General features: G+C 56.1%; 1 protein-coding gene and 1 long non-coding RNA gene across 4 annotated transcripts; one reads left to right on the forward strand and one right to left on the reverse strand.

Annotated features, from left to right (window-relative positions):
• The first annotated feature begins 3,999 nt into the window (after window positions 1-3,999).
• Window positions 4,000-27,778, forward strand: ADGRD2 (adhesion G protein-coupled receptor D2). Its single transcript, XM_072960110.1, has 25 exons — window positions 4,000-4,083; window positions 5,346-5,440; window positions 5,749-5,812; window positions 6,175-6,387; window positions 6,706-7,347; window positions 7,751-7,849; window positions 8,217-8,302; window positions 8,561-8,842; window positions 10,051-10,162; window positions 10,815-10,949; window positions 11,422-11,545; window positions 11,903-12,009; window positions 16,446-16,600; window positions 17,831-17,934; window positions 18,047-18,149; window positions 18,429-18,582; window positions 18,980-19,113; window positions 19,199-19,314; window positions 20,182-20,302; window positions 24,512-24,553; window positions 24,685-24,738; window positions 24,816-24,930; window positions 25,492-25,550; window positions 25,862-25,892; window positions 27,496-27,778. Exons 2-25 carry the CDS (start codon window positions 5,405-5,407, stop codon window positions 27,501-27,503), a joined length of 3,096 nt encoding a protein of 1,031 aa, XP_072816211.1. The 5' UTR covers window positions 4,000-4,083; window positions 5,346-5,404; the 3' UTR covers window positions 27,504-27,778.
• LOC140696161 (uncharacterized) lies at window positions 11,261-26,895 on the reverse strand. Of its 3 annotated transcripts, none has more exons than XR_012072264.1 (11): window positions 26,605-26,895; window positions 26,231-26,306; window positions 24,738-24,987; window positions 23,012-23,236; window positions 22,806-22,913; window positions 18,089-18,506; window positions 17,083-17,217; window positions 16,750-16,869; window positions 16,468-16,607; window positions 12,184-12,253; window positions 11,261-11,520 (listed from the first exon to the last, which is right to left on the reverse strand). It is a non-coding gene; the product is annotated as an uncharacterized lncRNA (long non-coding RNA). The 3 variants fall into 3 exon arrangements; XR_012072263.1 differs by having other exon boundaries at window positions 18,089-18,509; XR_012072265.1 differs by lacking the exon at window positions 24,738-24,987 and having other exon boundaries at window positions 18,089-18,509.
• Window positions 27,779-27,947: the final 169 nt, after the last annotated feature.

The raw sequence follows: 27,947 nt of genomic DNA on the forward strand, positions 1-27,947 counted from the left end.
AGGCAAGTGGGGAACAGGATCTGAGGCACCGATGAGGGAAGTGGGCTCAAGAAGTTTGTGCAGCTACTAAGAGACAGCTCCTCCATCTCAAGGTCCAGCATTTTTTTTCTTGCACAGTATTGTTCTTTAAAAAAATCTATATTGAGATATAATTCACATACCATATAATTCATTTGAAGAAGTTTGTGCAGCTACTAAGAGACAGCTCCTCCATCTCAAGGTCCAGCATTTTTTTTCTTGCACAGAATTGTTCTTTAAAAAAAATCTATATTGAGATATAATTCACATACCATATAATTCATTTGTTTAAAGTACACAATTGTGTTTAGGACACCTTCAGAGTCATGTGACCATCACCACAATCAACTTTAGAACATTTTCATCATACCCAAGAGAAACCCTGAATCCATTAGCATTCACTGTCACACTCAGTAGAGGTACAAATACTCTGAAGCTTGGAGAAAAGAGGTGAGTGGGCAGAGGGCTGTGCGAGGAAAGCAGGGAAGACTTAGGCTGTGCCATGGACTTGCTCTGAGACCACAGGTCACATCCCCTTCTGCTTCTTGGTTTCCTCCTAATTCGTATAGGTATTTATTGAGCACCTGCTGTGTGCCAGGCTCCAGGCCAGGCATGTCACAGATATTTATGATTGTTCTCTCTAAAGTGGGGTGAGAAGCCCACTTTACAGAAGAGGGAAATCAAGACCAAGAGCACAGACATGGAGTTATTCAGGTCCCTGTGCTGGCTGGGGGCAGAGAGGGGTCGGGGTGGGGGGTTGAGGCAGGGATGGGGTCTGACTCCCAGCTCAAGCACACTACATCAGCTGCCTCCAGTTTCCAACTTCTGGAGCTGCCCCAATGACAGGTGGGGACAGGTGTGTGGGGATGGGGGAAGGAGGGGCGTCTCTTTTTGCACTGGCTGAGGAGGGTCCTAAACAAGTTGGCACTAAGTAGTTGTTTCCCCCTCCAGTGGCCACAACTGGTGGTGCGATTGTCAGGCTGTGGGAGCCCATTAAGCAGAGTCCTCTTCCCACTACCCCTCAACACCAACCCTCAGGGCACACACACACAAACCTGAGAGTCACAAGGCATCTGTCTGGGTGTGTCTAGACCTGTGGGATCATTCCTTCAGTCCTTCAACAAACACCAAGTGCTTGCTGTCAAGCTTTTCCTGGGTGCTGGAAGCATGGTGGGGTGGGCAGACAGTTCCCTGGCTTTTGTAGGGATCCAGGGGCTCCTGAAACAGTTTAGGATGCAGGGAGATCTTAAGCTGTTACCAGAAGAATGAATAGAAATGAGCCAGAAAGGACTTGGAGGTGGGGTGCTCCTGCCCTACTTAGGCAGAGGGAGTAGCATGTGCAAAGGCCCAGAGGTGAGAATGGAAAATGTTCACTCTGGCCACAGGCTGGAGTACCGAGTGAGGGGGAAGAGGCACAGTGAGGGAGGAAGCAGGGCAGAGATGGGTCATGTTAGCCATCTGCCCAAGGTCGGACTTTCTCCTGGAGCAGAAGTGCTCTGAGTAGGGGAGGGACAGGAGCTGATGGAAATTTTAGAGACTGCGTGACTGTCCAGGAAGAAGGGGTTGGAGTAGGTAAAGGGGGAGGCAGGGCTGGTTCTGGGCCCTTCCGGGTTTCTCAGGACCCAGAGTGCGCGGTGGTGTGGGGAGGGGAAGGGACTCTGTCTGTAGAGCAGAAGCCAGTCCTCCCCAGACAAAAAGGACAATAGTCCCAGGTTGAGAGGCTTCCCCAACCCCAATACTTACACAGCTCTTCTCAGCCACCTTCTATGTCCCTGACAGGAAGGAGTGATTCTCCACATTCTATGCAAAAGACATGAAGCAGAGAGACTTGTCCAGGTCACGAAGAAGTTAGCTGAGGGCCAAATCCCAATTCTGTGGGGTTTGTGGTAACCCCAAAGTGTAAACATTCCAACTGCTGGCTTCCTCCTTCCAAAATTCCTAGCCCTAGACTCTGGACAGTTTGGCTGAGGGCTGGTACAGGGCCAGGCCCCTGGGAGGAGGACCCTGGCTGTCCTCACCAGCCCTGCTCGCTCTCCCCCTCCATCTATGCAGACAACGAGCCAAGGGCCCCAATGGCTATCATTCACCCACAGCCTCCGGGCCTTGTCTCTGGAGACAAGGGCCCTGTCAGAGCCGCCTGCCCATAAAGCCGATGAATGGCCCTTGGCTGCCAGTCAGACAATACCAGGCTCTGGGGAGGAGAGATTAGGCAGGGCCACAGCCCAAACTGGTCCCAACTGCTCAGGGTCCATGGAGCACCCCCCACCAAACAGTACTTGGCTATCTCCAGGAGCGACTCCTGGGAAATGTGACCCCAAGGAAGGGAGGGAGTTGCGATGGGGGCCCCAGAGGCAGGGGCATTGCCAAGGATGGGAAGGTCATAACTTAGGTTGCAGGGGAGAGATGTGGGATGGGACAGGGAGGGGACGAGAGCCAGAAGGCAAACAAAAGAGGCTGGGAGAGTTGGGGGCGACACAAACCCTATATACCCACAGAGAGAAAGAGCCCGGCCTAGGAGGCTGACCTGGGAACCATCTCTTCCTTGCTGTGTGAGCTTGAGTGCCATCTTCTCTATCAGCTCAGTTTGCGCAGATGTAAAACTAGATCCAAGAGTCTCTGTCTTGAAGGAGATGGTGCGAGTGTGAAAGGGCCTGGCCAGGGCGGGGCAGAGCAGGGCCTCTGTCTCTTCCTTCCTGGCCCCAGGGACTGGGCTGGGAGGGGGTGAGGGGGCCCAGACACAGTGGAGCCAAGTCCTGGTGCATTCTGCTGGCCCAGGAACCTGGGAGGTGCTCAGAGCTTTCCTCCATTGGGGGACCTCTAATCTCCGTTTTATTTTGAAAATTTTCAGACCTGGAGAGGAGCTGAGAGAAGCACACACTGAACACCTATGTATCATCCACTTTGATTCTCCTCCTGTTTTTAAAAAAATAAACCACCCATAAGATGGTAAATTTTACGTTATGTGTATTTAACCACAATAAAAACATTGGGGGGAAAAAGCCAATAAACCATTATGTTGCCAGCATGCTATTACAAGTGTAAATTGATTTTGACAAGAATGCTAAGTGGACTGTGTGCCAGGCACCTGGTACAAGCCACAGGCTTTGAACATATTTAGTTGAAGTCATTTAAACTGCACAGCAGCCCCATGCACAGTGTACTATTTATCACCCATATATTATAGATGGTGAAACAGAGGCTCAGAAAAATCATGATATGTGCTTCAGGTCAGTGTCAAGATCAACTTTGGTGTCTGACCTCCATCCTCAGCAGGAACTGCTACCACCAAGGTAGGACAGCTCCCTCTAGTCCCAGCTGTGCACCTCCCACGCTGGGATGCTGGGGGCTCCTCCCTCTGCACCCCCACCCCACCACCTGGCCCAGGCTCTGCCCTCAGAGGCCAAAATCCTTCTATTCCCTTCCCTCCAAACAGGGTTTCTCCCCACTCCCTGTGTTACCTTTTGAATGACCTGGATTAAGACCCCAGAGACGGAGTTCAAGGCTGGTCTCTGCCACTGGTCAGCTGTCTAACTTGGGATGAGAACCCTCAGTCCTCATCTGGAAAATGGGCATGATGCCCCCTCCTTACATTGGGTTGAAGGTAGAGGAGATGAGGCCTGTAGGGGACCAGCTCAGGTATGTACCAGGCTAGGTGCTGAGTGCTCCCTCCTCACCCTGGCCTAGGATAGGACTAAGAAATCCAAGGATCCTTGAATTTCCACAAACTTATTTGGGATCCAGCCTCACAAGGTGGCCCCTTCTAATAAGGTGACTTTACCTGTTTGTTGTGAGATGTGTGACACAGGTCTCGTCCAGAGATTGGAGAACCCCTACTCCCCCGCAGTCCACACGGATGCACGTGTCTCCGCGTCTGGGGCTGTCCAGGTGCCTGCCCAGCCCCGCGCGCGCTGGTGGGCGGGGCCGAGGGTGGGGTCTCCTAGGCACCGCCCCTCACCGTCAGTGGCGCTGAGGGACCGAGAGCACGCAGATGCCGCCGCGGGACTTGGTCTCCGAAACACCTCGCAGAGGTTGAGCGGATCACAGGCGCCAGGCCAGGCGAAGACGGTGAGGACAGGACAGTGAACGGGGGAGGGATCAGAGCGGGGAAAGGGGAGCCCTCTGCGCCTGGCCCATCAGCCTAGAAGGGATTCCCCACTGGCCCCTTGCGGAGACCGATCGCTCAGCGGCTGCCAAACTTCGCGTCTCTCTCTTGAATGCCAACGAGTGTTTGGTGAGCAAGGAAGGTGGGAGCCAAAGAGCCTGTGGGGGCAAATAGTGGCAGACGTGAATAGAGGGGTGGGGCTGTCAGCAGTCACCGAGCCCATGCTGTGTGCCCTTGCCCAGGCTCTTAAAATTCCCCTCCGACGTGGGGATGGGTGTGGGGCCCTGGTGGACGCAAGTGCTGTTTGAAAGAGGGGAAAGTGACAGTAAATTGATGCTTTTCAGAGTCCAAAAAGTGTAAACCTCCGTGTCCTCCCGTGCTGGGACATGTTTGATTTTCATGCTTATAGGCTTTATCTGGGAGAGAGGAAAGGGTATGAAGTAGCATTTGTGATAGCTCCAGACTTCCAGGTGGCTGGTGAGACGCAGTGGGGCATTATTTCACTTCCAGTATTTTCTGAGACCCATTTGTGCCTGGCCAGGACTCTCCTTGGCCTCAAGCCCCCCTAGGCTGAAAAGAGCAACCCCCAAACCACCTGCGAAGAGGGTCTCCATAGCTTACTACAGCGCCCGGCGGGGGTGGGCCTGCGGTAAGTGCTGGGTGGATGGAATGACCCCAAGCTGATCTTGTAGGTGGTGCCTCTGAGGGAGTGGGAGGCTGGTCTAGAAAGGAGGGACAGCACCGCCAAAGGTCTGGAGAAGGGATGCTGCCTGGGGAAATGCAGCAGCTTGGGGGGTCAAGGGAAAAGGTGGCTGCGTGGGGGAATGGTGGGACTGGTGAGGCCAGAGAGCTCAGCAGAGCTTTGAATGCCAGGCTAGAAGCCCAAAGAACACAGGGGAGCCTACAGGGCCCAGAGCTCTCTCCCTCCTGCCCTGGAGGAGAACCTGCATTTTGTTTCCACCCTCCTCTGGCCAGTGGACTGCTGCCCTCCCCTCCCCACTCCCCAGCTCACCAGGGCTACAGTGTTTCCCAGCTGCGTCCTGGAAGAGGCTCCTGGAGACCATCCCTTTGTGCAAGTAAATGTCATCCCCACTGGGTGGGCCATCCCTTCTTGGGCTTCCAGCCCAGTGGGGTCTAGGAGCCAAACAAGGGGAAAGATGACAGAGTGGGTAGTAACGCAAGGCAGGACACTGAGCTGCTTTCCTGTGTTTTTTTCCTTCCTCAGTCCACGGTGGCCATTCTCATGATCCTGGCTGTTCCTCGCCTGCTCCTGCTGGATCCAGAATGGCCCTCTGGTGCTACTGCCTCCTAGCCCTCCTGGTACTTGAACTTCTGGGAGGCAGGACTCAAAGCTGCTAGGGTTCCAAGTGGCCAACTCACATCACGAGGTCAAGGCAGAGGTCACACACGCTAAGCCCTTGGCATAGAAATAGAATAAAAACATCCTTTGGGTGCTAGGAAACAGGCTCAGGGCAATGAAGTGATCTGCCCAAGACCACACTCTGGGTGAACCCTGCAGAGCCTGCAGCCTCCACTGCACTCTGCTGGAGCACACAGTAGGCAATCAATAACTGCACAGATGGAGGTAGGAACATGACTCAGACACCACCTGTCTTCTTCTCTCTCAGATAAGGAGTCTCACTGGGACCCCTCCCAACTCCCCAGGTGAATCAAGGAACCCTTGGGTCACAGGTTGGTATGAGGGATGCCTCAGAGAGGCTCCCCCTTCCTCCAGCTCAGCCAGCCCGTGGTCCATGTGCTGCACTGGCCTCAAATGCAAAAGAAAGGAAGAGATGCCATTTTGTTTTGCTTCACCATACCAGGCCCTGGGCTGAAAGTTTCACTCATGTCCATCTCATTCCTGCCACTATACAGATGACAAAACAGGCTCAGCAAGGGGACAAAACTTGCTAGGTCACAGAGCATAGCCATGTTTCATCCATCCCCAAATGACTCCAGGCCCTGTGTTTCTGGCCCTGCCCACCCCACTCACACCGCAAGGGTCGGATGCCCACACACTGCTCTCCCACACAGACCCTCCTTTTGCTCTGCAGCTCCAGTGGCCCCTGGAGAGGTAGTAGAGACTACAGGCGGGGTGTGCAAGTTTCCAGGGCAGCGACTGAGCTGGTGGCAGGCCCAAGAGTCTTGCGAGCAGCGGTTTGGCCACCTAACACAGCAGCACCCAGATGAGGTCTTCGCGCGACGGCTGCCCGACCCCATCTGGGTGGGCCAAAGACAAGCCCCTCTGCGAAGACCCCCACAGAGGCGTGAGTGTGTTATGGGGTCTGGGAGGTGAAGGTGTGCGGGGAGAGGTTTTGGTTACCTCGAGATGAGAACCCACCGTGACAGTCCTTGCAGACTGAGCCCAAGAAGAAGCGCGTGTCGCATCTCAAATTCCCTTGTCTAGGACTGAGAGTAGAGGGTTGACTCTGAGCACGGGCGCTGGAGCCTGCCTTTCTTCCTTCTTGAGGAAGGGAGGCACCTGAAGCCCAGAAGGGGCCCTACAGCTGCGCCACAGGGTCGTCGGAGGCAGGACGGTGTGCGCAGCTGGGGGAACTGAGGTTGCAGCCCGCGTGTCCCCGCAGGCGCGCGCACCACGTACGCGCTGATGTTCGGCGAGAGGACCGCGGACAGGGCGGCGCGGCTGCGGACGCCCCTGCCGGCGCTGGGGGCGCTGACGGCGTGCGTGCACGTGCAGTGGGACGCCGCCTCGCCGGACACCGCCGCTCTCTTCTCCCTCGCGGTGCCCGCGCTGGCCAACGCGCTGCAGCTGCGCGCCTTCGCCGAGCCAGGCGGCACCGTGCACGCGGCGCTCGTGGCGCGTGGGCACCACGCGCCCTTCCGCGCCGCCTTCCGCTCGGATGGCCGCTGGCACCACGTGTGCGCCACATGGGAGCAGCTGGGCGGGCGCTGGGCGCTGTTCGCCGACGGGCGGCGGCGCGCCGGGGCGCGGGGGCTGGGTGCGGGCCACCCGCTGCCACCTGGCGGCATCCTCGTGCTGGGCCAGGACCAGGACTCTCTGGGCGGCGGCTTCTCAGCGCGTGACGCTTTCAGCGGCAACCTCACTGACTTCCACCTGTGGGCCCGGGCGCTGAGCCCCACGCAGCTGCACCGGGCACGGGCCTGTGCGCCACCCCCGGGCGGCCTGCTCTTCCGCTGGGACCTGGGCGCCCTGGACGTCACGCCCTCACTGCTCCCGCCGGTGCGGGTGCGGCTCCTCTGTCCGGGTACGCACCGCCTAGCCTCCTGCTCGCCAGGCACCGCCCACCTTTTGACTCCACCTCCAGCCCCCTGGCTCCCATCAGTTTCCCTTCCGACTGCTGGACCCAGCCCACCTCTTGCCAACCGAGCCACGCCCAACTCTGGACACATCCTCTCCAGGCCTCCAGTAACTTGGCCTCCTCCCAGTCCCAATGGCCTGAATGGGCTCGCTCCCTGGCCACCTTGCCCTGCCCGGTGCTGGCTTCAGTGCTTCTCCCCCAGGTTCCCAAGTAGCCCACTAACTCCCAGACCAGGCATCCTGGCGCCCCTTCTGGTGTGCAGGCGCCTTCAAGGCCCTACCCAGCTGTGGGTCAAGGGGACCCATGTGGAGCCAAGATGCGTCCCCGACATATCTCCCACCCTGGCCAGTGCCCTCAGAGGAGTGCCCTGCGTGGGACCCAGGACCCCGCACGGAGGGCTCTTTGCTCTGCCTGCAGCCACTGCCATTCCTCTGCTGCTACCGGACAGGTGCGCCCTATCTGGCTGTGCCTTGGGCTCTGCTGAAGTGGACGCTGGGTGTAGACCAGTGTAGGCTGAAGGGGGAGCAGTTAGCAGAGTCCCCCCGGGAATTTAGAATCTTCTTGGACTCTCAAGGCCTCCATGGAGTCTGGATCACAGACAACTGGGCCAAAGGACCTGGGGGTGTGAATCCCAGCTGTGTGACCTCAAGCAGGTGATTTTGCCATTCCGTGCTTCAGTTTCCTCATCTAGGACACCCAAGGCTCCAGACACACAGACTTCAATGTATTCTTCCTCCCTCAGCAGCACGGGGTGGATGGGGCACCTCTGGGCAGGGTATTGCCCAGGACTCTGTCTGACATCCACTCCTTTGCAGAGACCTACCAGCGGCTGCAGGATGCCCAGTCATGGCCTGGCCAGGATGTTATCAGCCACATCAATGCCTTAGCCAAGGCCATTGTGGTGAGCCCCCTCCCAGGCGGCTGGAGAGTCTGGCACTCTGGGTGGCCTCCCTGCACCTCAGTGTCAATGGTAAAGGGGACACCCACCTAATGTGTGTGCAGGAAGTAAGGTTGTTCATGCCCCCTATTTTTGAGCCTTTGAGAGCTGGGGACTTGTGACTAGTTAGACCAGCACCCACAAAGAAGAGTGGCAGAAGCCAAGTATGGGGAGTCCTCTCGTGACAGCCAGACCAGCAGTCAGCGGCCCCTCTGCCCACAGCTCCTCCCTGACCCTCTGTCTGAAGCCCACGGAGACCTGTCCCCGGCCGAGGCCTCCAGCTTCCTGAGTATTCTGGAGAGAGTCCTGGCAAAGGAGGCAGCTCCACTGGGACCAGCTGCGCTGCTGGCTGTCGTGCAGTTCCTGAAAAGAGTGACAGCCCTCGGGGCGTGGGAGCCAGAGCCCATGACAGGGCCCTGGGAGCAGCTGGGCCGGGCCGTCCTGTCTGTGGCCAGCCTGGTCCTAGAGGAGCAGCTGGCTGGTGCGTGGCTGTCAGTCAGCGAGGTGAGGTTGGCAGGGCTGGGTGGGGCAGCCATCTGGGCCAACCTTGCCACCAGTTTATGTCACCACGGGCGGGTCAGCACCCACCTCTGGGCTCCATCTCTCCATCCATCAGGAGAAGTTCCTCTTTTGTCTGTTTCATAAGTTGAACTTCCATATACAATTGCTCTTGAACAACAGCTTCTACAGTTAAAAATTAAGAGCCACTAGTCAATAAGGGCCTCCCCATATCCAACAACCCTCTGACCACCTTAAGTGGGAGGTCCTCTATGCTGAGTGTTCAGCCCTCTTGTCTACCAAACAGCCCAGCTACTCTTTGGAACAGAAGAGACAGATGGTGAGGCTGTCGGAAATCTCATCCTGGCAGAAGTGGCTGTAGGCCTGGGAGTGATCAGCCCAGAGAAGGGAGAAAAATGAGTCCTGAACATTGCTGAAAAGCTCTGGTGCTGAAGGGACAGACATGGTCCCCTGTGACCTCAGAGGACAGAACCGAAACCCAGGCTTAGGGCTAGGGCAGGGATGGCACAACACAGGAGTCTGGTTCTGTGGACTGTTCCCCCGTTCAAGTGGTGCTCCCCATCCTGGGAGGGATGTAAGCCCGCATTTCACTGGGGATCTGAGGCATCATGGCAGACTGGGGAAAGCTGGACTCTGAACCTCAGTTTTCTTGTCTGGAAAATGGGGATGAGCACACCTGCCATGCTTAGACAATGGAGGGGGGTAGGTGTTAATCAGGTGATTTGCCCAGCACAGAGTAGGGGTCCCATCAGTGCACGTTCTCCCCTCCCCGCCCTGTGTTCACCCCCTCATATGGCTTTCCTTTTGGAACCTAAAACTAAAGCACCAGCTACAGATTTAACACCAAGTAACACCAAAGAAGGGAGAGGCATGGCCCTGCCTTCAAAGGGTGCTCTGGTTGGCAAATGACCAGCCAGCAGGCCCAGAGCCCTGTGAGGCCCTCAGCTTGACTAGAGGGCAACATGGTTTAGGAGAGTGTTGGAGCGGTCAGGGAAGACTGGTCAGGCAGGTCCTCAGATGCCAGTCTGAGGAGCCAGCACTTGATCCTGGAAGCCCTATGGAGCCACTGAGGCTCTGGAACAGGCAGGCCACTGCACCGATCATTAAGAATGGTGTTAACCCCAGCAGCCATGGAAGGCGGCAGTGCAGGGGCGTGGAATGTGAGAGAGGGCTAAGATGTGGCCTCCTCCCAGGTGGTTGGAGGACCCATGGCCCTGGTGGCAAGCGTGCAGCGCCTGGCGCCCCTGCTGAGCACTGTGCTGACCACTGAGCGGCCGCGAATGCACGTCCAGCACCGCCACGCTGGTGAGTCTGCCCCCCCACCCATCAGATGCTCCATTCTGTTTCCTGCCTTTGCCCATGCTGTCCCCTTCATCCTGAATGCTCTTTCTCTCTTCACCTCCTAGCAAACTCCTGTGTATCCTTGAGAACCCTGCTTGAGCATCAACGCCCCTAGGAAGCCTTCCCCAATTTTAACTCTCTCCTGACAGTCAGTTCCTCCCTCCTCTGCTACCCCAGTGTCTTGAACGTATCTTTTGTTGCATTTGTGGTCATGACATAACTCCACCTGAAGCTCCCTGAGTGCCAGGGCTATTTCTGAGTCATTTCCGCATTTCAGGGCCAGACCCAAGTACACACTCAGTGAATGTCTGTAGATTGAGTGGGGGAGCACTTACGGTGCAACTTCAGGCAAAACTTGGGTCCTTCAGGTGGTTTCTAGTGGCTCATTGATATTCAGGTCCTGCCCCCCTAGCGACTCCCCCCTTCTCAGTCACCCCCTCCCCCTAGACTTGGAGAAGGCATATTTACCTGGGGCAAGTTGCTGAACCTCTCTGAGCAGCAATAGTGGCCTCCTAGGTGTGCAGCAGGGAGAGAGGAAGCAGACCCTGCCACTGGGCCAGCTCAGCAGAAAGAGCTCCCTCTCAGGGCCCGGCCACTCAGCCCCATTTGATCCCAGGCCTGGAGGTGTGGCATCTACGCTTGAGAGAGACCAATGCGGAGGGCATCGTGTTCACAATGCCTGGTGGGCATCCAGAGGGGCCGGGCCACATCCGCATCCCCACCGTTGAAGTGAGGCGGCTCCTCCAGAAAGGTGAGAGATGGGGACAGGTCGTGGGGGGAGTCGGGTGGTGGGGCCCTGCTGAGTCTGGGTCCAACCTCAGCCCTTACAGTTGCCACCTCCCCATCTTTCAGCACTCTTTCCTCACCCGATGTGAGGTTGTCGCATTAGTCATATTAGTACTTGCCTTATGGGTTGTTAGGAGGTTAAAAGCACCTACCACGTAGTAGGTGTTCACTTAGCCTCCTCCCTGAACCCCATGCATTTTCCTTTGGTGCCACCCAGCGGTGGAGGATGAGGACACGGGACAAAGGGCTTTGAAGATGTGGGTTAAGCACATCAGCTATGGCTGGTTGGAATTCTGACTCCACCATTTATTAACTGTGATCTTTGGGAAGCCTCAGTTTCCCTGTCTGTAGGGTGGGCAGAGCATTTCCCTTGGGACCAACCCATGGTGCTTGCTCAGTCACTGGGTGTGTCCGGGGCCCCCTCCTCCTTCATCCAGGCCTCTCTGGAGTCACCGTGATCCACTGTTGGTTCAGCTCCAGTGTCTTCCAGCACACCCGGGGGGCCCCGGGCCAAGAACCTCAGACTCCTGACAGCTCTGAAGAGGCGAGCAGGATGCAGAGGTGGGTAGGCTGATGCGGGCCTGGATCCCCTCCCGAGGAAAGGCCAGGCCTCCATCCCCTCCCAAAGCCCCAGTTCTGGTGGGTGAATCGGCCCTTGGCAGCCCAGAGCCAGACGCTCTCACCCCTGACACACATGAGTTGCTGGGCCTGCCAAAGATGTGCTGGTGGGAAAGCAGCTCAGCTCCTACCAGGGCTCCTGCTTCAGTGCTGAATCTCAGGGAGGGAACAGGACTTATTCAAGTTACCAGCAAGAATGGAACCCAGGTGCCCTAATTCCCAGGTGAGATGTCCCCAGCCATGTATGACTTCTCCCCCCGCTGACAGCTGGTGCCCTTAAAGCTCCCTCTCTCCCAACAGGTTCCTAAGCACCCAGGTGGGGTCAGCCATCATCTCCTCTGAGGTGTGGGATGAGACGGGGGAGGCCAGCACGGCTGTGACCTTCCACCTCCAACACCAGGTACTCGGTGATGCTTCTGGGAAACAGCCACCTGGTAGTTATCCTGATTTGGTGCCCCCCACATCCCGATATTTGTTCACAAACAACCAAGATCCAAAACTGTTCAAGAAAAATACACATCCACAGGCCATCCCCTTGTCCTCGAGGGAGGGGGAGGGGAAGTAATGCATCACACACTTACGTGACTCGAAAACTGCAAGGAGACGTACAGAGGCTTGCAGTGCAGCCTGCTTCATAAGCATAAAAATAACCTTAAAAGAAAAAAAAATAACCTAAATGTCCATGAGTAAGGGGACTACTTAAAAAGCCATGTAGAGTTACACAGGGGAACAGTCAGCTGAGGTTATGCAAGGAATGAGGTATTTTGTTATAAACTGACATGGAAAGATCCCCAAGATATGTCATTCAATTAATTGCATGTAATACACAAATGCCTTCTCACTTTTGAAACTTCAGAGCATTCCAGGGAAAACAAAAGTCTCTCTTGCTCATAATCACTATTCCTGGACACAGACACACACCCCACAGCTTGTCAGTCTGTTGTATATCACTCCAGACTTCTTAAAAATCAATTTGATTGAAGTATCTAAATCTGCATACGCTGAAGCACCCACCTGAAGTGTACAACTTGATGGGTTTTGACCAGTGTGTGTAATCACGCATCACCGCCCCAATCAACATACAGAACTTGCCCACCTTCCCAAAAGTCTTTTTCATGCCCCTTCCCCAGCAGCCTTCCCACTCTGACCCAGGAAATCGCTGCTCTGCTTTCTGTGACTGTAGATTATGTCTGTCTTTTGTAAAGTTTCATATAAATGGAATCATAGAGCATGTGCTGTGGTCTGGCTTCATTTGCTCAGGTGGTGTTTTTGAGAATCTGTATTGTTGTCTGTTTTAATAGTTTGCTCCTTGCTACTGCTGTGTAGAATTCCGTTAGATGGGTAGACCATAATTTGTTTTTCCATTTACTTACTGACGGAGATTTGAGTTGTCTCCAGTTTGGGCTATCATGAATAGATCGACTGTGAACACTCATATAAAGTCTTTTTTGTGGACGTATGATGTCTTTCTACTGGGTGAAAACCCAAAAGCGGACTTCCTGGGTTGTACAATCAGTGTATGTATACATTAACTTCCTAGGAGACTGTCCAAATGCCTTTTCCAAAGTGGCTGTACCATCTCACGTTCCCACCAGCAGTGTGTGAGCGTTCCAGTGTCCTACACCTTTGCTAACATCCTTGACTGCCATTTTTATATTATCCATTATGATGGTTCTGTATTGTTAGCTCACTGTGGTTCTAAGTTGCAATTCCTTGAAGACGAATGATTTTGAGCATTGTTTTTACATTTATTGGGCATTCTTAGATCTTCCTTAATTCCTTTATTCAGTTAATATAGTAAACTGCATTGATTGATTTTCAAATGTGAAACCAACCTTGGATTCCTGAGATAAACCCCACTTGGTTATAGTGTATTATTCTTTGTATATATTGCTGGATTCAATTTGTTAATATTTGTTAAGGATTTCTGTGTTTATGTTCATGAATAATGTGTTCTGTAGTTTTCTTATACGTCTTCCTCTGGTTTTGGTATCAGATTAATGCTAATCTCATATAATGAGTTGGGAAGAAGTCTCTCTGTTTTCCGCAAGAGTTTTGCAGGATTGGTGTTATTTCTTCCTTAAATGTTTGACAGGCCAGTGAAGACCAGTGAAGTCTTTTGGGCTTGGTGTTTTCTTTGTGAGAAGATTTAGAAGTATGAGCCCCTTTCTTAAATTGATATAGGGTTATTTAGGGTGTTTCATTTATTCTTGAGATGGTTTTGGTAATTTGTGCCTTTTAAAGAATTTGTTCATTTCATCTAGGTCGTTGAATTTCTAGCCTTAAGTTGTTCCTAACATTCACTTATTAGCCATTAACATCTGCATGGTTTGTAGTGATGTTTGCCTTTTCTTTTTAGATCGCTCTAGCTAGAAGTTTAACAATTTGGTTTATATTTTCAAAGGACTAACTTTTGAGATTGTATTTATATATTAATTATGATTTAAAATACACTACAATGAAAAATAAATACAAGTAAGGGATTGCTCATGATGGCAAATTTGGAAAATGCAGAAGAAGGATCAAGAAGATAAACCCTATTATAGCTTCTGTGAACTTTTTCATATATTCCTCTTCAGCCTTTTTCTGGGTACATAACACTATATATATATTTTTTTCCCCTTTTGCAAAATCAAAGCCCATTCAGCTGAGCCAAGTAAACATCTGTGTTTTTCATTTTCCCTGCAGGTGTTTTCTGCATGGTCTCTGTCACAGATACCCCTTTGCCATCCTGTCCTTTCTCACTTGCTATTTGATCCTAGATTTGTAGGCCTTGACTGTGGCCAAGTCCAGAACCACCGCCTTCCCAGGAGGTGGTCCAAAATGAACGTGACCTCCTCCCAGTCATGTGTCCACAGTATCTGCAGATTTTTTAAAAATTACAATTAACCCTGCCTAACCCTGTGAAAATCCTCACTTATAATACATTTTGATTCTGGTGACTGTCTCCTGGGGACATATGGCCAGATGTGGGGCTCCTGGATACTAACAGTTTTTGACTTTTGAGTGTACAGCTGCACTGATACTTCAGTTTGTACCATGTGAAAATGCTACCAGTGGTGTAACGGCATTTAAAAAGTGAACGGCAGGTTTCTTTGTGTTCTCAGCATCTAACATAGTACCTGAGACCCAGGAAAAATACTATGAGTGAATGAATACAGGTGATGATTATTCAGCCAACCCAGGAAATAATGTTTCCCAGAGGCATCGTCACGGAGTGGTAGAAAGAGTATAGAGTGAATCAAGTCACAACCCAGTCTCAGCTCTCTGCTGTGTGATCACAAACAGATTAATTCCCCTCTCTGAGGCTGTTTCCTCATCTGAAATTACGTAACTTCATACCTGTCTACCAGGTTGCTATGAAGATCAGTCACAATAAAGGACATGAAAGTATTTTGCAAAACATGAAGTGTCATATTCTAGTGAGGTGACATTGCCGTTACCCTCCCCATTCGGGACAAATAGCCTGTCCTGGGCTCAGGCTACCTCCCTGCCTGGCCTGGGACTGGTACCACCTGATGTCCCCTTACTGCTTGATGACATCTTATAAAGTCTATATTGCTGTCATTGATCATTACAAAAGAACAAACCTGTGCATTATAACACATTCAGACTGAGATCTAACTATTGTTAAGTTAGCAGCGTGTGTGATTCCAGACTTTTTATGTAGACATTTTCACAATTACATAGAACCTTATTTTTTTCAACCATAAATGCACTCCTACTACACGTAAGGTCATGAATCTTTTTTCTATACTAAACAACATATGGCGAGCTCTTCCCCCGCCAGCAGAGACTAGTATGTGCTTGCCACACAGAGCATCCTGGAGGGAAGAGTTGCTATGATTGAATCACCCCTTAAGGATGGACATTTAGCTCGTTCCCAGGATTTCTATATTAACCACAATGTTGGCATGAACGTCTGCTGGCTTCACCTTCCTCCAGCCTCCCCACCAGTATTTTGCTGCAGCCCTTACACCATGACCCATGCTGGGCAACCCTCCGGTCCCTGAAACACACGGAGGCCTGCACAACCTCTGCATGCTCTGGTCTCTCTCCTGCCCACGTGCACTCACACACCTGCCCACGTGCGCTCACACACCTGCCCACGTGCGCTCACACACCTGCCCACGTGCGCGCTCACACACCTGCCCACGTGCGCTCACACACCTGCCCACGTGCGCGCTCACACACCTGCCCACGTGCGCGCTCACACACCTGCCCTGTCCCTGCTGGCTGCCCTTAGGCTTTCCCTCAGAAGCTGGTGGAGCCTGTCTGTGCTTTCTGGAACTTCAGCATCAGGTGAGTTTCCATTTCCAAGTTCTTTAAATAAGGCACTTTTAAAAAAAAAAAATCCATTCTGCTTGAGGATGAGGCAGGACTGAAGTGTGTCTTGGGCCTCTACCACCAACTTCCTTGCGGGGGTGGCTCCGGGCCCCACTCAGCTGGGGACAAGCTGGGGCAGGAGAGCCTGTTACCCAGGAGGTAGTGAGCTCCCTGTCATTGGAGGTATGCGAACCTACTCTGTGGGGTACCTAGAAAGGGATTTATCTATCAAGTGGGTGTTAGAGTTGATGTATCCAAGATCAGGGAATGAACATCGATTACTGTTGTTCCGTAATTAATGCAGTTAATCAGTGGTAATCAGCCCCATCCTCCTACCCTCCTGAGAATGCTGAGTACATTTTACAGATGGGGACCTGAGACCCAGAAGGGGCAGTGACTTGCCCAAGGTCACATACCTGGTTAGAGGCAGGGCACAGAGGGACCCTAGGCTTTAAGGAGAGGCTTTTCCCTACTTGCCGCCTCCCCACCGCCACCCCCACGTTCAGCCCTTCTCAAGAGCCCCCCTGTTCCGTACTCACCCCAAGCCCAGACTCAGGGGGCTCCTGGGCCACCACTGGCTGCTCCGTGACTGCCCTGTATCAGGACTCGACCGCCTGCTTCTGCAACCACAGCACCAACTTTGCCGTCCTGTTGCAGGTGTACGACGTCCAGGTGAGTGCTGGGGAGGTGGGGAGAGCAGGGAAAGGTGAGGTCAGAACTAAATTTTAAAGGATGAACAGGAGCAGAAAGGCATTCCAAGCAGAGGGCCAGACCGAGCAAGGCAAGGAGGCTAGAAAAAGCAGACATGTTACAATCTGCACCTGCGATGTGTCTGGGCTTCCAGTGAGACGACCAGGATGGAGGTGGATGGGGGGGCAAGGTGGACACGGCTCAGATCACGCAGGCCTGGAACGGCTGGCTCGCGTGCTTGGATCTTGGTCCTGTTGCAGAGAGCAGGTGTGGAGGAGTGTGAAGAAGGCGTTAGATTTGCCACGAGGGAGCCCGCTGGTGCAGGCAGTGAGGCTGGAGTAGGGTGGGGGGTTTTGGGCCTGGCCTAGGAGAGCGGAGAGGCCCTGGACCAGGGAGAAGTGGGGAGACTGGGAGACTGAGCTGAGGAGGGAGTGGCCTGGGCCACTGGGGGATGAGGGACTCACCTCTGAGGAGGCACAGGTGGGCCACAGCTTTGGGTGGGTCCCATGTGTGGGGAGCTGTGAAGTCTGGGTCTGTCTGGTGGACGGGGTGGGCGGGGTCTCAGCCGGAGGTGAAGAGCCCGTAGGTAAAGCCATGGCCTAGATGAGGTCAGAAGTAAAAGGAGATGTGACCAAAACAGGCCCCTGACAGGCACCATCATTTACAGATTTGGGGGGAAAAAGCCAAATTCCAGGAGGGGGCCTAGAGAGGTGTGCTCGCTGGAGCCAGCCAGGGACTCTGAGTGGTCACTTGCCAAGAGATTGAGCAAGACAGTGTCCTAGCCCAGGATGCTGGGGTCACTCGGCATGATGGGGAACACACTAGAGAAACAAGCTCCCTAACACATTTTTCCTGTGAAAACAGAGCATGGACATTTGGCACACCATGAATAATCCATGCCAGCCCCATATACCCCCTCAGTGTTGCTGTCACAAGCCATCCCCTCCCCGTGGGTGTCAGTCACTTCCAATCTAGTGCTCTTAGTGGCTGTGGAATCAGTGAAACCTGGGCCCCAGTTTAGGGACAACCAGCAGGAGAGGACGTGCAAATGCTCCCTTATTAAGTGCCTACTGTGTGCAGGCCTCATCCCTCTGGCAGAAGAGGAGGCAGCGTGGGGAGCCTAGGATTAGCCGGGTGGGGGCAGGTGAGGCCTGGGCTCATCAGGTCAGTGTGATGAGGCTACTGTACTCTGGGGTCTCTGTCCCTCCACAGAGGGGCCCCGAGGAGGAGTCACTGCTGAGGACGCTCTCGTTCGTGGGCTGTGGTGTGTCCTTCTGTGCCCTCGCCACCACCTTCTTGCTCCTCCTGGTGGCCGGGTGAGGCAGGCTCTTGATTAGCCCATTCACCAGGATGCGGGTGGGGATGGGGCTGACAGAGCATGGGGGCTGGTGGTGGCTTCCTGGTTAACCACCTCCTCTGCCTGTTCAGGGTCCCCAAGTCAGAGCGAGCCACCATCCACAAGAACCTTACCTTCTCCCTGGCCTCCGCCGAGGGTGTCCTCATGGCCAGCGAGTGGGCAAAGGCCAGCGAGGTGGGCGGCCAGCAGGTGGGCTTGTGCGCTCAGGGGGCCTGGGAAAGCACCTTCAGCCTTTTCTGGGTTGCTGCCCACATCTTCACTTGGCTCCACTTCTGGGGAGGAGCGAGGCCCTGAGGCGAAAGGCCCTGAACAGTGGAGCTGGGCCCAGGGCGCTGCCTGGCAACCTTTCCCACTCATACTGCTTTGGGTTGACAATGCCAGGGGTGGGCAGGGGACCCAGGGTGGGCTGCACCCATGACTGGCCTCGGTGGGGGTCCCCTACCCCCCACACAGGTGGCGTGTGTGGCTGTCACTGCAGTGATGCACCTGCTCTTCTTGGCCGCCTTCTCCTGGATGCTAGTGGAGGGGCTGCTGCTGTGGAGCAAGGTGGTGGCGGTGAGCATGCGCCCGGGCCCCAGGCTGACGCTGTACTACGCCACAGGCTGGGGTGAGGCCCTCAGCTCCCCATTTTCGCTCTGTTCTCCTCAACTCTGCTGTGTCCAACACCAACCACCCCACACCCAATGCCGCCTAACACAGCCCAACACCCACCTCTGCCAGCTCCCTAATCCGCGACCAGCGAACTCCCAGGCCAATCGCCAGTTTCCACCTCTGTTGATTCCCAACTCTAAGGCCTCAACTCAGTCTCAGCTCCTCCAACTACTTAGGGCTCTAATGCCACCCCAGAAGTATCAGGCCCACCCAATCCTACTCCCCAGATCTCCGAATGTTGCCTCTACGCCTCCTCCTGGGACAGCTGGGGGGCTGCAGCCCTGGGTGGGGGCTGGGTCCCAGAGAGGACAGGATCGGTGGCATGGTCCTGAGGTCACTTCCTCTTCCCCTAGGTGTGCCCGTGGCCATCGTGGCCATCACCCTGGCCATGTGTCCCCATGACTACGTGGCCGCAGGGCACTGCTGGCTCAATGTGCGTACAGACACCATCTGGGCATTTGTGGGGCCCGTGCTCTTCGTGCTGACTGTGAGCGGGGAGGCCTGGTGGCCCTGCAGGGGAGGGACATGTTGGGGGAGGGGGACTCTTTCACCCACTGACACCAGGTCTCCAGGCCAACACCTGCATCCTGGTCCGTGTGGTGATGGTCACTGTGTCCAGCGCCCGCCGTCGGGCCCGCATGCTGAGCCCACAGCCCTGCCTGCAGCAGCAGATCAGGATCCAGATGTGGTGAGGCCGCAGCTCGGGGGAGCAGGGGGAAACGGGGGAGACAGATGTGAGGCTTGCTGGGCATGAGCAGGTGTGAGTCCTGGCCGGGTGTGTGTGTGGTCGGGGTGCTCATGGGTGCAAGGCTGCAGGTGAGCCTGTGTGCAGTGTCTCCCTGCTGTGGGTGCCCGCAGGCTCATGCATGTGGCGCGTGGAAGCGTGTGCCCATGCGTGTTGTCTGTGGGGATGGTGATCAAGCCTGTGTGTATGAGGGGTGGTTAGACACCTGCCACTGTCCTGGGGACTCACCATCTGCAGAAGGCACTGATGGCACATAGGGACAAGGTAGGGGAGCCCCCAGATCAGACAGTCCCAGAAGTTCAGGTTCAGGGTGAAGATCTAAGTCTCTGCTCAGAACCCCCATCACTCTCCAGGGCCATATCCTGCTGGAGGGGGCATCCCCTGGCCTTCCTTTGCCCTGCCCATCCTCTGCCAGGGGCAGGGCAGCCCAAGCCAGTAGGGCCCTGAAAAGCCAGGCAGCCCCAGGGGCCCCTGAGGAAAGGGAAGAGGAAGCCCTTCCAGACTCCATGTCACCTGGACCCCCTGTCCAGGCCTCAGCCCTCCCTCTGGGCAACTGCCACCCCTTTCTTTTGAGTCAGGTGTGGGCCTGGGACCCTGTCTCCCCAGTGTCCCTACCCCTAGGTCATGACAACCTGAGTCACTGAGAAGAGGCTGCCAAGTCTAGCCAAAGGTTCCAGCTACACCTATGTCCTGAGAAGCAGTCCCTGGTCTGCAGCTCTGGCCCCTCTCCAGGCGCTTTCCAGATGCTCCCTCCCCAGAACCCTGTGGGGAGTGCCCTGGCCGCCCTCAGCCCTGCCTGCCGTCCCACAGGGCCACAGTGAAGCCGGTGCTGGTCCTGCTGCCTGTCCTGGGCCTGACCTGGCTGGTCGGCGTGCTGGTGCACCTCAGCCCTGCCTGGGCCTACGCCGCCGTGGGCCTCAATTCCTTCCAGGTACCCTGGGCCCCGGGCCATGTGGGACCAGGGCCCTGACATGCGCTGGAGCTCAGAGGGCGTGGCTGGTTTGTCAGGGGACTGGGGAAGGAGTGTCCTCTTTGCCAGAGGAGGCACCAACAGCAAACGGAAGCGTGTCAAGGTGGGCGAGGGGCGAAGGGGAGCATGGGGACAAAACCTTGACTCGAAGAGCAGTACTTCGGGCAGAATTCTGTAGCCCATTTGACAGCTGGGGAAGCTGAGGCCCAGAAAGGGGATGGCTTGATAGGATGCCTCGCGCCCTGACACTCCAGGGTGAGACAGAAGTTCCAGAACCCAGGCTGTGCTAGAGCCCCGTCAGGCCTCGACAGGAAGCTAAGGTTGGGACGTGGGGCCCCGGGGACCTCTGCCCCCGGGGTCTGTGGGCGGCCTACCGCGAGGCAGCATGAGCCGTTCCATTGTCGAGGACAGCAGTTTAGAAAAGGTTTTGGTTGGGAGGACATGATCCACATAAATGAAGCAGTAACGGTAGGACTTCAGGAACCTTCCTGTGTGCTTTCGGGTCCTGCGTCCTGTCCCCAGAGATGGGTCAGACTAGGTCCCTGTCCTCAGGGAGTTTGCAGATCTATGGGGGACCTGGGCCTGGACACAGACAGCCACAGCCTGGGGGCTGAGTGCTCAGAGGGAGGTGGGAACACGTTATCTGCACCCACTCCTCCCAGCTCTGCCCAGCCCAGGTCCCTCTCAGGGCTGAGAAGCGGGGTGGTCCAGGGGTGGCCAAAGTCAAGCTTAGGAAATCAACTGCAAACTTCATCCAGGGTCCACATGCCCCTAGAACTGGCCCTCCTGGGGACCTCCTATCCTTTCCTCAGAGAAGGAGTGCTGAGGATCCCCGGGGACTGAGCCCTGGACCAGGATTACATCTCTTAATAGACCTTACAAATGGGGAAACTGAGACACCATAAAGTCACTTGCCCAAGGCCTCACAGTAGGAAGGAGCGGTGCTGGGGCCGGAGTCCGAGCCTGTGTGCTCAGCTATTGGAATATTCAGCTTTGACCGCAGATAGGCCTGGCTTGTTCCTGGAAGAGCTGCCGAGGCTGAGGGTGGGAATGCGGAGCCGGGGTCGCAAGGGGCGCCTACACCTAGCACCCAGTTAGTCATCCATGCGTGCAATATTTGTTGAATGCTCACTAGGGGCCAGGCATTGTTCCAGATGCTAGGAACACGGCGTCAAAGGAGGCTGCACAATGCCCTGTTTTTGTGGAGCTGACATGCGGGAGCGAGGCAGACATGCCGCAGACCAGAGAGTGAAGTGTTAAGGGAGGGATGAGGCAGGGAGCGGGGAGGGGTGCAGAGGGGTTTGGTCTCCAGGGTCCTGGTCCATGGTATCATCTCCCCCTGGGCCTTGGGGATGCAGCACTTCTGCCAGGCAGCTGTGGGAATGGAGAGAGGAAAGAACTGGAAGAGAGGGGACAGCTGGGGGAAGATGGAGGTGGTGCCCGGAGAGGGGCCTGGAGAATGAAGGAAAACTGGGCTTCCAACGCTCTTCTCAAAGCAGCACATCTCCTAGAGACCTGGGGGGGCCTGAGCAGTTGGGGACAGAGATGGACACAGAGAAGCCCTTCTTCCAAGCCCCACTTTCCCAGAGCTCCATGGGCTGGAATCCAGCTCAGCCCACTTAGCAGAAAGACCCTGCCTAGGTCTCTCCACCCTGCCAGAGTGGCAAGGGAAGCAGCATCACGTTGCCATGGCAACTACTCCAGCTCCATCCCTGCCTGTGGCCCTCAGGTGAGCAGAGCTGCAGCCACAGAGTCAGAGCTACCATCACCGCCCTTTCTCCCTCCCTCTCATCCTTTCCTCTCTCAGTGTCTCGTTTCTTCGTCTCTGTCTCTGAATTTTCCCTGAGATTCTTTCTCTGCCTCTCAGGCTCTGGCTCTGTCACAGTCTCCTCTCCCTGTCCCCTTCTCCTCTAGCATGGACCCACCTGCTCTTCCTGGGCTTCTCTCTACCTCTCCCCTTCTGTTGAGCTCGGACCCCCTGCCTCTTGGTCTCTTACCCTGCCTCTCCCTCTTTCTGAGTGTGCCCTCTCTTGCCCACTCACAGCCAACCTCAGACCTTCAGATCTGGTGAAAGGAGGGGAGAGGATGTCTTTGGGGTTGGGGGAGGTCAGAAGGCATGAGACCTGGGCCCACTCTAATGTTCCTATGACTGTCAGGTCCTGTGACTGTCGGGAGGGTCCTCTGGGTCCCTCCCCACCACTCCCCTCTCCAATCCTGGCCTCTTCTCTCTCTTCCATCAAACCTGCCATGTCCCTGTGCCTCTCTCTCTCCCTGCCCCACCTCCAGCCCCAACCTTCACTCACTCTGTCTTGGGCATAAGCTGGGCAGTGCCAGTGCAAGGTGACCAGGGAGCAGGCCTGGGGCTGGAGGGGCTGAAATCCCCCCAGGCTCATTCACTCTTGGGGGTGATCTGTTTCTGTCTGGCCCCCTGTGCCAGGATTTGTGGTGGAAGAGCCTCACTTACCCTGCCTGAGGGTCTTGTGGGGAGGCCTGGATAAGTTGAAACAGGCCTCGGTTTCTACATCTGTATAGAGAGGGTCATATTCTCCACCTCATGGGATCGTTGTGGGTTCTGTTGAGATATTGGCAAAGGGTAAAGCATAAAACCTGGCACACGTCAGGAGCGCGGAGAGCTAATTTGTTTCATTCGGTCATTCAGCGTGTACTTACTTCCCCAGCGCCTCCCCTGTGCCCGTGCTGGGCTGCAGACTGGAGAGTGTAGTGGAGCAACAGGATCAAAGAATCCACCCTTGGAGGTCTCGGCCTGAGGGGCCAAAGCCACAGAACCCCAGTATGGCACTACTGAGACTGACAGACCAAGGGACAGTCAGGGCAGTATGCAGAGGCAGAATGGGTACTTCCTGGAGGCAGTTGTTCTCAGCTAATACCTGAAAACTGCATGGAGAGAGGGGAAAAAATGTTTTAAGTCAGGGGAGCATAGGGGATCAGTGGACAGAGACATAGGTAGGGGGAGCTGGTGAGAAACAGGACAGGAGGGGACATGGGAGCCAGACTGCAGGGTTCCCAGAGCTGTTGTAATGAGCTCAGTCTTCATCCCAGGAGTACTAGGGAGCCGTGAAGGACGTTAGGCAGGTGCTGGTATGGTTAGGTCAGAGTTTGGAAAGATGTATTTGTTTAGGTGTGAGGAGAGGGTAAAAGGAGACAGGATGGGGGTGGCTTGTGGGGGCTGCAGAGAGAGCACAGGCTGGGTGGGGGCGGCTAGGAGGCACCAAGTTCTGTCTTAGGGGCTGGGTTGGGGCTGGTATCAACCCAGTTGGTGCCTGGGAACCAGGGGGAGCAGTCACGCTCTGGGGCTCCAGTTCTCAGCCCTGGGAAGCTGGAAGGCCTAAGGAACCCCATGTATCCCCAGCTGTGCCCTTCAATCTGAGCCTCAGTGGGGGACTGTTGTCTTTTGCAATGGAGTAGAGTCTAAGGAAGTCCTAGGCTGCAGAGTCCACCTGCTGGGCCACACTTCAGCCTAGAACTTCATGCTCTGTCCCTTACCCTGGGCCCTAGGGTCCCCCTCCATCAAATGGGGAGAATGAATCCACCTCCCCCCACCATGGAGCTGCTGTGAGGGTCAAGGGTCACCCCAAGTGTGATGCTTTGAGGTGGCCAGGCCCCCATGTCCTCACATGTGTGGGGAGGAGGAGCCAGCTACAACTCAGCCCCCGTGCTGAGTCCTTCACCCACAGCAGGAAGCAAGTCCTGGCCTCATCCCCACTTTCCAGATAGAGGCTCAGAGAGGCACTCAGCTAGAGGCACAGTCAGAATGCAATCATAGTCTGCTGTCCCTGGACCCAATTTAGCCTTGGAGCCTCAGAAGGTGTCCCCTCTCCCAGTCCCCACCCTTGCAGCGTGGAGAGGCTATGAGGATGGGGCAGATCTGAGGTGGGGGGCATGGAGGTATAGAAGGCAGAGAGGCTGCTGGTAGCCAGAGACTGAAGGCATGTGGTCCAGCGGGGCAAGGCCCCTCCTGGTTCTCTCTGCCCTGGAATGCCACAACTGCCCCCTTCCCACTGTGGGTTGAGGGGCAGGGCAGAGTCCATCAGCCTGTGTTTCTGAATGTCTCTGAGTGTGCCTCTGCTGCAGCGCAGCACACCAGGCAGTTGGGGGTAAGGGTGTGGGGCTTCCAGGCAAACACCCAGCCTCACACTGGTCTGTCCTCAGGGGCCGTACATCTTCCTGGTCTATGCCGCCTACAACGGGGAGGTAAGTCAGGGGACACCAGCTGCTGGGGGGTGGGATGGAGGTGGGGGCGGGCAGGGCTTACTTGCAGGGAGCTCTGGGGCCAGTGGGGGTTGGGGGAGGGTCCCAGGACTGACTTCAACCCCACCCCCCAGGTCCGGAGTGCCCTGCAGAGGATGACTGAGAAGAAGGCAGCAGAGACACTCACGGTGGGTAGGCATGGGGGCCAAGGGGTGGGAGGTACCACCCACAGTGGGGCCCCAGTGCCAATGGCCTTTCCTTTCAGGCTCACTCCAGTCCAGCGGTCCCAGGATTCCACCCTAGGCGCTCAGGTCCCTGGGAGGTGGCCCAGGACAACCCTGTAGTCTTGGCTCCACCCCGAAGACACCTGGCTCTTAGAGGTAAGGCCGCACTGCCCTCCAGTCCGAGCGCCACCTGGTGACACAGTCTCCTCAGCACTAAGAAGGCAATGGTAGGTCCTGTTAGCCCATCTGAAAGACAAGGAGACTGAGGCCTGGAGAATTCTGCAATGGGGGAGTGGCTTAGAAAAGTCTCCTTTCCTACCACCATCACCAGGGAACAGGGGCCCCTGGTGCCCAGCCCAGAGGCCAGGCTTGCCCAGGGTCACCTTCCCTGGGTCCCGGTGCAGAGGGGTTTGGGGGGCTCCTGAGGCAGGTAGGTGGGTGAGGTTCCAGGCCCTGCAACAGGACATGAGTTGAATAATTTCAAGGTCAGGCTAGGAATTCAAATCCCAGCTCCTACTTCACCTGCTGTGTGCCCTTGGGCAAGTTACCCTGCCTTTCTGGGCCCTAGTTTCTTCACCACTGATCTATCAGGTAAACTTTGAGTAGATTCTTACGGCCTTTGGTAATAAGATCCCTGTCCAGGGTAGGGGAGCGGAGAGAGATCTTCCTGCCTCAGCCTCCTACAAGTTCACTGCTCAAGTCTTTTTCCCCCACTAGGGACCCATGGCCCCAGAATTCCCACAAGCTTCTCCTCCATCGCAGAACCTGAGAGAACGGTGAGCCTGGGATGGGGTGGCATGGCACTGCCAAGGGGCTAGCAAGCGTGACGGGCAGGGTTGGGGAAACCACAGGGACTAGGGTGGGGCTGGGGTGGGGGCTTCCCCTGGGGATCCAGGCGGCCCCTATCCGTCAGTTACCAGGTTGAAGGGCTCTGGAGCAGCTGGGATGTGCTAACTGCTTGCTGGCAGAACCTGAATGCCAAGGCCACTGGGGGTGGAGGAGTCATCACCAAGGTAGCTGAGGGCCCCCAGGGCAAGGGGAGCAGAAGGAGGGGGGCCGCCCCCTGAAAGACCTCCTCTGTCCTCAGGCCGTGGAGCTGACAGCATTCAAGGCTTCAGGTATAGCGCCCACCTCAAAGGGTTCCCCTCCTCCCCTTGGTGCCTGGACACCCCCTCAGCCCCACTGCCCTGGAATGGAAGTGATTTGAGAAGCAACCACACCCAACCCCCCAAAATTTGAGGGGCTCTTCCTCTCACTCTGCTCCTTGTAGTCAGTGAAAATGCAGTGTCCGTGGGAGAGGCTCACTTAGGGATTAAACTGGGGACCCCTTCCCAGGCCAGTGGTACTGGTAGGGGCAGTGAGTGAGGAGCCTGTCTTATTCTGTGCCTGCACCCCCTCTGGCACCCCAAGGCCAGCTTCCCGGCCTCATCCCCTCTCAGGATCCCCGTCCTGATACCTGATGGTCTGAGAGATCTTCCAAAGCCGGTGCAAGTGCTTTCCCCAGCTGGACAGCTGATGGGTGTGATGGGGGCCTGTGGGAAGCGGGGCAAGGCTGGGGCCACCTACGCCCTGCTCAAGGAGAGGACTGGGCCTGGGGAGCTCAGCCTGGCCCGAGGGGAGCCTCGGGCACCCTGGCATCTTCCAGCCTCTCCGAGCCTGAGTTCCCACAGTCTTAAACCAGAGACAAGTCTATGAGGGGTGGGCTCAGCGCTGCCCAGCCTCCAACCACCAGATTTTTTCCAGCCAGAGCAAGAGGCCTGTTTATGGAGCTGTTACTGGGGCTGGGCTCTGAACTAAAGCCGGGCATCTGCTGACTCCTTTCATCCTGACCTGGGGAAACGGGGTGCTGTCATCCTTCCATTGTGCAACAGGGAAAGTTGAGGCACAGGGAGGCGCTGTGACCAGTCAGGGTCAGTGGCAGAGCTGGGGTCAGGCCCCCGTCCCAACAGATGGGGAAACTGCAGCGCACGGTAGTCACGTGAGTGTAAGTGTAGGCACATGTGAACCCAGGTCTCTATGACCCCCAGCTCCCAGCTGGCCTCCACCCCTGGCAGGTGTCCCTGTCCCTCAGAGTCGCAGCTTCCCCTTCTGCAAAGTGGGCTGGAGGCGCCCCCTGCAGGCCTGCCGGGAGGGCACAGGCACCCCGCGGGCGGCACCCCCACTCCCTCTCCCAGCCCCCCCGCGCCCCCGCCCCCTCAGGCGCAGCGTCAGTGGGAACAAGAGAGCCGCAGGGGCGCCTCTGCGCTCAAGTGACAGCGCCTTTGTCTCCGCTGAATGGGTGCGTTGCTAAGGCCGCTCGTAGCAACGGAGCCGCTTCCACCTCGGCCTGGGAGGGACCCCCAACCCGCCTCGCCCTCCGGACGCCCTAGCCCCGCCTCCTCCCCGCACCGCACCACGCCACCCACTCAGGTGGCCTGAGCATGAAGTGCGGGGGAGTGGAGGCTGCCGGCTGAGTGTCCCTCGCGACGCCTGCCACTGCCCCTCCTGGAAGCCCGCGGAGCCCACCCCCGCGTTGTGGGTGTTCTCCAGATGGAGAAACTGAGGCTCAGAGGGGCTGAGAGAGGCCACTAGGGCCACCCAAATCAGAATCCCACCCAAGGTCTTCCCCCAGCCTCAGTTTCCAGCCCCCTCCCCACGTTGGCAGGGCGGGTCCCCATCTCGGTTCTCTGTCAGCCCAGCTGGCACTGAAGGGTTCACAGGAAGGATGCCCTTTCTTCCCAGGTTTCTAGAGGGAGTGCACAGGAACTTTCCTCCAAGCTCTGCCTGGGGACCCCTGAGAGGCCCAGCTGGGGGCCTCTGATGGACAGACCACAGCATCTTGACCACCACCCACCGCCAGTGGTCTCAGCCTCTCCCTCCTTCTAGTGGGGCCCCTGGTGCTCCTGCCAGGTGCACAGCTCTGTCCCCAGTTGTCTGTCTGTGACAGTCCTTCCCCTCTGCCCCGCTCCTGCCCTGAAGTTGGCAGCCCTGTGGTGTCCCTGGTAATAAATGATACTGTAGTGACCTTTCCTTCTCTGGGGATCACTCTGGCTTGAGGAGGTGGACAGGATACCCAGCTCCCTGGAAGGAGGGAGGGAGGGACAAGGGAAGCTGCCACTTTGGCTTTGGGACTCAAGACGGCCCCAGCTTCATCATCAGGGTAGGTACAGCTGACACTTATTAGCAACTACTGT

This window comes from Vicugna pacos, chromosome 4 (assembly GCF_048564905.1).
Source record: "Vicugna pacos chromosome 4, VicPac4, whole genome shotgun sequence".
NCBI classification, from domain to species: domain Eukaryota; kingdom Metazoa; phylum Chordata; class Mammalia; order Artiodactyla; family Camelidae; genus Vicugna; species Vicugna pacos.